At 43.7% G+C, this 7,952-nt stretch overlaps 1 protein-coding gene across 1 annotated transcript; it reads left to right on the top strand.

Annotated features, from left to right (window-relative positions):
* Positions 1 to 1,224: 1,224 nt before the first annotated feature.
* Positions 1,225 to 7,701, top strand: LOC146477930 (uncharacterized). The gene has a single exon (XM_085112521.1). It carries the CDS (start codon positions 1,225 to 1,227, stop codon positions 7,699 to 7,701), a length of 6,477 nt encoding a protein of 2,158 aa, XP_084968647.1.
* Positions 7,702 to 7,952: the final 251 nt, after the last annotated feature.

Genomic DNA, 7,952 nt, shown 5'->3' with positions numbered 1-7,952 from the left:
ATTGTGACTATGAATTAGCCAATGAATGTGTGCACTTTGGCGAAAAACTTCAGCTGTATAAGTAACATAACCTGAATAGTGCTAAGCACCTTTCTTTGGCACTTTCATTTTACTTGTATTTGCATAAATATGCATATATAATATCCAGGTCATTTTGTTTTCTTGTCAACATTGTGAATGAAGGCATCGAAACTATGTTCGCTAATTTTATCGTTTATTTTTAGTTAAAAGATACATATTTTCATTATCAATAGTAAACAGATTGTAGATTGCATGACAATCGGTTCAACTTTGTCGTTATGATTCGTCATCATTGCTTTTTTAACTGCAATTAATTTACCTTGTATTTTACAGCTGCCATAGCTTTGCACCGTTCATTTACAGAAAATATCCAATCGTTTGTGTCAATAGTTGTTTCATTAAGTCGAATATACTTTCATTAACACCAAAATAAACTCCATTTGCACGAAACTGAGAAATCTTCAAGAACGACATTTGCATATGTAAAAAAATTCAACAGCATCAACAGACAAACGATAGCTCTTTTTGACATTCATTTTCAGGAAATACATGTTTATTTAGGCAAAAAAAATCGTTAACGCAAATAGACAACCAATTGCATTATTCGACAATGATTTTCTAGAAAATAAATTCATTAACGTGATAAGCACTAGAAGTCTATTGCAATAGACTGTTAGTGCTTTCCGCGTTAATGATTAATGTAACATTCTTTAGTGCAAAAAGAAAATCATTAGTGTCATCATAACATTCAACTATTGATAAACAAAATTCAAATTCGCTGTATGAATTATCCTTCAATATCCTAGCCGCTATGTTACTACAGCGGTGCTGCAGTAATAGTTTTGTAAGGTCAGCGGATGCATGTCACCAATTTGCTTGGTGACCGCTCATCCTGGCTCGTAGCCGCCATGTTTTCGTTCTCATCACGAGTGTGATTTTGTTTGGTCTTTATCCGTGTAATTCTTCATCATCCACGTGTGTGGAAGGCCGTCTGAGTTGTTATCTTAAGTAAAAAGTTTTATCTTACGAATAACAATCAGTCTGTCTTGTCGAAACTCCTTCGGATGTTATAAGTTTGATGTGCGAAGGCAGCCACAATAACAACTCACGGAGGATGCGGTTGAAATAACAAGTCAAGTTGTGGTTCTTAGTGAAGTTTAATTCTACCGTAATGACTTTGTTGCTGGCAGCGACAACTTTGTAATGGATGCTAAAGAAGACGTTTGCGAGAATTCATCGCGTTTAATTGTTGAACTTACGGAGTTAACGAGGGCTGCCGAAGTGGGGGCATTAAGTGAACAGGAAAATGGTGAGCAAATGGTTGAAGTTCGTAGCAGGAAGCTAACTGAAAAGGGTCGGTACTATCAAACCGAAATCAAAGTTAAATCGTTCAAGTCTAAAAGGTCTACGTTTACAGGAACACTAAGGAATACATTGTTGCTTCGAGGACAGTGTAATGAATTATCAACTTGGAAGCAGGAATTTAGTAGAGCTCAAGTTCTGTGGAGTGAATTCACGGATGCGTATAACGAAATCAGAGAAATTGTTCAAGACGAGGAGTTAGCGAATGTCAGGGACATCTGGGAGCAAGTTTGTGGTGAGTGGTCTAGTTTTGAAAGGGATGTGAGGGATGAAATTAGATACTTGGAACAAACAGTTCTGGAGTCTGGTTCTGTCAGTTCTAAGGGTTCCAAGAAGAGTAAATTGACCAAAACCAATAAATCAAATGTGGATACTGTACTTTCAACCAAGGTAGATAAGTACAAGATACAACAGGAAGAAGCGGCCTTGAAGGTTAAGTTAGCCTTTGTGGAGCAAGAAAAAGCTCTAAAACTAGAGAAGTTAATGCAGGAACAAAAACTAGAAGAGCTCAGACTGAAGATGGAGCTTGAACTAAGCAGAGCCAAGTTAAGTGTATTCGAAGAGATTGAAAAGGAGCAAACACCCTCGCTTCAGGATGAAGACTTAGCTACTCTTCCTTCTGATAGTAAGGGCGAAGGAGTTAAAAGGTTCTTACAATCTCTTCCAGTACCTACCAGTGCTAATGTGGTCTCCACGTCAGTTCAGTCCTATGCCCAAGTTTCTCTAGCGCCAGTTTTAACAACTACATCCACACCTAAGTCAACCACATGTAGTTTGCGGGCATCAGCTCCATCGTTCTCTCCAGCAGCTGTAACAAACTCAGTATTTACTGTTCGTCATTTTGAACATAGACATAGCCTTCCCACTCAAGGAGAAGTGCCTAGTTCTCAAACTGTCACACCAACAAGAGGTGATCCTCCTGTAACTATCCCTTTTAGTGGTCCATCACCAATTATGTCAGCAGTTGTTGCATCGCCTTCAAGCTACCAGTCTGTTCATCCCCAAGGTCAAGCAAACTCCTTCAGTGAAGGGTGGGAAAAGGTAGCATCATCACTGGAAAAATGTATGGACAAGTTAACTGAAGCTAACTTAGAACAAAGTACTGTGAGCAAACAATTGTTTGTCTCTGGACAGCTTCCAAAGATTACCATTCCAATTTTTAGTGGTGACCCCCTGCAATACCCAGTTTGGAAAAGTGCTTTCAATGCTCTAATTGACTCGAGACCATTAGAGGCAGACATCAAGTTGAATATGTTGAATCAGTATGTATCAGGAAAGCCAAAACAAGTTGTGGAACACTATCTTCTGATCGGAACAGAAGATGCTTACCAGAAAGCCAAGTCCGTACTGCAGGAAAGATATGGAAATTGCAATGTTGTTAGCTCAGCCTTCATCAACAAGTTAGATAAATGGCCCAAGATAGGTCCTAAGGACGCTGTTGCTCTGAGAGAATATTCTGACCTTCTTGATAAAGTCTTAGCTGCCAAGGAAAACATTCCAGCACTTTCTGTACTGGATTATGCGAAAGAAAATGTGAAGCTATGTGCTAAACTTCCCTACTACTTAGAGACTAAGTGGAGGGATGCAGTTAATCATTGGAGACACACCCATGGAGAAGCTAGTTACCCTACCTTTCTCAAGTTTGCGGGTTTCATCAGAGATGCAGCAGATAAGGCGAACATTCCAGAGTTGGAAAGCCTGTCTACATCTAGCAGTCCAAGTTTTAACAGCAGACAGAAGCCAGATAGGAACAGGGGTAGTTCCCTTGCCACATCAGTCTCGGGCCATAGCGACCGTGAAGCAGATTCTAGTAGTTCTAGTAAATCAAGTCGCCCAGGTCCAGCCGATGTGAATAAGTGTCTCTTCTGTGGTGCAGTGCACAAGTTAGATGACTGCAGTGATTTTTGCAGAAGACCTTTCAGTGAAAGGAGAGATTTCTTCTTCCGTGAACGTTTATGTATGGGCTGTGCAGCCAGTAACAGTCATCAGGTAGCGAACTGCCGAAAGAGATTGAAATGCAGAACATGCTCAGGAATGCATCCCACATGCCTTCACAAGGAACAAACACAAGACAGTGTTGCCGTCTCTAATTGTATGAGTGTATGTTTACTTCCTGATCAAAGCAGTGGATTTGATCACACCATGATTGTACCAGTGTGGGTCAGGCCAGTGGGAGAGCCAGACAAGGAAGTGTTGCAGTATGCAGTTCTCGATGACCATTCAAATGTCAGTTTTGTGTCTCAAACTCTTTGTGAACGGTTAAATCTACAAGGCCCGTCAACTGAACTTCTGTTGACAACAATGCAAGAGCAGAATGCACACGTTCAAACCAGCAAGATCACTGGGCTAGAAGTTTTGGATTATCACAGGGAGTGTGTTGTAAAAATGCCAGTGGCCTTCACCCGAGAACTTGTTTCAGCCAATCGATCGCAGATTCCCAAACCTGAAGTGGCCAGAGAATGGCAACATTTGAAGCCCATTGCCGATAAGTTGACACCGTACCATCCAGACGCAGAGATTTCTATCCTGATTGGAAACAACTGTCCGAGAGCTATCCGACCAAGAGAAATAGTTGCCGGTGAAGATGATGAGCCGTATGCCCAAAGAACCGTACTTGGCTGGGGAGTGATCGGAAGAGTCTGCAAGTCACGTGATGAGGAAGACAGAGACAGGGGTGTGTGCAATAGAATTACAGCTTCAGAATTCCATAGCCGCTTTGCGTTCACTACGAAGGCCAAAGAGATTGTTGACCCGGAGAAGGTTCTACATGTGCTAGAAACTGACTTTGTTGAGACAAGTACTAAGAACAAACCTTATTCCATAGAAGATGAGAGATTCCTAAGGATTCTAGAGAACGGAGTGAAGAAACGACCAGATGGACATTATGAAATGCCCCTTCCATTGAAGTCAAACAATGTGTGTCTACCCAACAATCGCCAGCTTGCTGTAAAGAGGTGGAACCAGCTGAATGCCAGATTCAAGAAGAATCCGAAGTTCTTTGCAGACTACCAGATCTTTATGAAGGACTTAATTTCTCAATGTGCAGAAAGAGTTCCTGTAGATCGTCTTGAAGTACAAGATGGTAAAGTCAATTATGTCCCACATACAGGAGTCTACCACCCAAAGAAACCAGGACAGATCAGAGTGGTGTTTGATTGTTCAGCCCAGTTTAACGGAGTCAGCCTCAACGACAACTTGCTACAAGGCCCTGACTTTATGAACGATCTGTTAGGAATCCTGTGTCGTTTCCGCCAGGAAAGCGTTGCATTTATGACGGACATCAAGAGCATGTTCCACCAGTTCGTAGTTGCTGAAGAGCACAGAGACCTGTTGCGTTTCTTGTGGTGGCGGGATGGGGACCCGTCAAATGAAGTAGTTGAGTACCGTATGAAAGTTCACCTGTTCGGAGCCAGTAGTTCCCCAGGTTGTGCGAACTTCGGGCTTAGGCGAGCAGCTGACGATGGTGAAGAAGAGTTTGGTGCGGATGCAGCTGCGTTTATACGCAGGGACTTCTACGTAGATGATGGGTTGAAGTCCGTTTCAACAGTTCCTGAAGCCATCCAATTGATCAAAGCCAGCCAAGCCATCTGTGACAAAGCAGGGCTCAGATTACACAAGATAGTGTCAAACAAGAAAGAAGTTCTTGAGGCTATTCCGGTTGATGACCATGCAAAGGGAATCAAGGAACTGAACTTAGCCGTAGATCCTTTGCCTATTGAGAGAGCCCTGGGTGTGACGTGGTGTGTTGAGAACGATAGTTTTCGGTTCCGTATTGACTTTCGTGATCGCCCTTTAACTCGGCGAGGTGTCTTGTCGACTATTGGTTCTATCTATGATCCTAACGGTTACATAGCCCCTGTCACACTCAAAGGAAAGCAGATACTCCAGCAGATGTGCAAAGATAAGTTAGACTGGGATAGCCCTGTCCCTGAGTATCTACACCCACAGTGGGAAAAGTGGCGACAAGAAGTCGTAGAGTTGGAGAAGCTGGAGATACAGCGATGTTTCAAACCGAATAACTTTGGCTCCGTGAAAGCTGTGGAGATGCACTACTTTTCAGATGCTTCAATGGAGGGCTACGGTCAGTGCTCTTATCTTAGACTGATTAACGAACATGACCAAGTTCATTGCTCTTTCGTTGTCGGAAAGGCACGGGTAACGCCTCTAAAGCACAAGACCATCCCAAGGCTGGAGTTAGCAGCTGCTACCACCTCAGCAAGAATAAGTGAGTTTGTGAGAAGAGAGTTGGAGTACCCAGAGATCAAAGAGTTCTTCTGGACAGACAGCCGAGTAGTTCTCGGATACATTAACAATGAAGCTAAGAGATTTCACGTTTATGTCGCTAACAGGGTGCAGCAGATCCGTGACCTAACTGATCCTAACTCGTGGTTCTATGTTGACACAAGCAACAACCCAGCAGATTACGCGTCACGAGGACTCACAGCAAAGCAGCTGGTAGAAGGTTCGCGTTGGTTAACCGGTCCTGAATTTCTATGGAAGAGCGGACCCTGTAAACCTGAAAATGTGGAGGTGTCTCCCCTACAAGAGTCCGACCCGGAGGTGAAGAAAGTGTCCGTATTGATTACGGAAGTCAAGAGTGTTGTTCCCTTTCCTGATCACTTCGAGACGAGCAGACTGGATGGTGTATCCAGCTGGTACCAAGCTATGAAGGTCATAGCGCTATGTTTACGACTGAAGTCCAAGTTTCAAAGAAGAGAAGTGAAGAAGCCCAGGAAACCAGTGACAAGGTCAGGGGCAGATGCTGAGAAATCTGTGCAAAAGGTTGCACTGTCAGAGCTTCAAGGAGCAGAGAAGACCATCATCCGGTGTTTGCAGTACGAACATTTCTATGAAGAACTTCAAATTCTCAGCAACCTGAATGTGACTGACGGAGAAACAAACAGAAGTCAAGCTAGAAGAAGAAATCAAGCATTGCGAAAGTCCAGTTCGCTGTACAAACTGGATCCCTTTGTGGACCAAGATGGTCTGATTCGTGTTGGAGGACGTATCAGAAGAGCAAATTTACCAGTTGATATGAAGCATCCAGTCATTATTCCGCGAAAAGGTCATTTGACTGAACTGTTGATTCAACATCACCACTTGAAAGTGAACCACATGGGTCGCGGGATAACGCATAACGAGCTGCGCCAGAATGGCTATTGGTTGATCAGTGGATCTTCGGGAGTGTCAAGATTCATATCAAGCTGTGTAACGTGTAGACGGCTACGTAGACCCACAGAGCAGCAGAAGATGGCTTGTCTTCCTGTGGACAGACTCGAACCAGCACCTCCATTTTCCTATTGTGCAGTTGATTTCTTCGGACCGTTCATTGTCAAAGAAAGAAGGAGTGACGTTAAACGTTATGGAGTATTGTTCACGTGCATGGGGTCAAGAAGTGTTCATCTTGAGACTGCCAATTCACTGGACAGTTCTTCCTTTATCAATGCGCTGAGTCGTTTCATGAATCGGAGAGGCGCTGTCAGGCAGCTGAGGTCTGACCAAGGGACAAATTTCGTTGGTGCACGAAATGAATTGAAGTCAGCTTTATCTGAGATGGACCAAGATCACGTTCAAGAGTATTTGCTAAGGAATGGATGCGAGTGGATCCCATTCAAAATGAACCTGCCCCACTCTAGCCACATGGGAGGAACCTGGGAAAGGTTGATTCGCAGTGTACGCAATGCATTGGAACCACTGTTGTTGAAGGCTGGGAACCAACTCGATGATGAAACTTTGCGCACATTTATGACGGAAGTCGAGTGCATTATCAACTCAAGACCTCTCAGTGTTGACTACCTATGTAATGCAGATGCACCAGAGCCGTTAACACCAAACCACCTCCTCACTATGAAGCCAAAACGAGTGCTACCACCACCAGGAGAATTTCAACGAGCAGATGTGTACTGTCGCAGGCGTTGGAGAAGGGTGCAGTATTTCGCGAACGAATTTTGGCTAAGATGGCGCAAAGAGTATCTTCAATCGTTACAAGTCAGACGGAAGTGGGTTCAGCCAAAGAGAAATCTTACTGTTGGTGACGTAGTAATTTCCAAAGAGAATGAGGGAACCCGTAACAAGTGGCCGCTCGGCAGAGTAGTGCAGACTTACCCTAGTGAAGATGGTTTCGTCAGAAAGGTCAGGTTGCTGATGGCAGACGGAGATTTGGATGATCGTGGCAAACGCCAAAGCCCGCCGTCATATCTAGACAGACCTATACATAAGCCTGTTCTACTGTTGACGGCAGGTGAAGTGGTCGAGGAGGATGTCCTTCACCGGGAGACCAGGGAAGTCCCCATCGAGGAGCCAACGAAGAACACTTGAAGAGCGACATGATTATGACAGTGAACATTGCAGTTGAACGTTAAATTTATTAACTTGTTGATCATTTCAGTAACTGCTGCGGAGCAGTTATGTGAATTTTCGAGACACTACTGTTTGCGGAGCATTTAACTACTAGTTTATTGAAGTTTAAACCTTTAAGTTTATTGTTGTTTGTAACTGCACGGATGCAGTTGAGGAGCCATGTTACTACAGCGGTGCTGCAGTAATAGTTTTGTAAGGTCAGCGGATGC

This window comes from Pavona decussata, unplaced genomic scaffold (assembly GCF_977016875.1).
Source record: "Pavona decussata unplaced genomic scaffold, jaPavDecu1.1 SCAFFOLD_67, whole genome shotgun sequence".
NCBI lineage: Eukaryota > Metazoa > Cnidaria > Anthozoa > Scleractinia > Agariciidae > Pavona > Pavona decussata.
Note: the sequence above shows the minus strand (reverse complement) of the source record. Positions and strands in the feature narration are given on the sequence as shown.

Excerpts from the sequence above, each read along its gene's own strand:
- LOC146477930 (XM_085112521.1), top strand. The coding sequence starts at position 1,225 with ATGGATGCTAAAGAAGACGTTTGCGAGAATTCATCGCGTTTAATTGTT.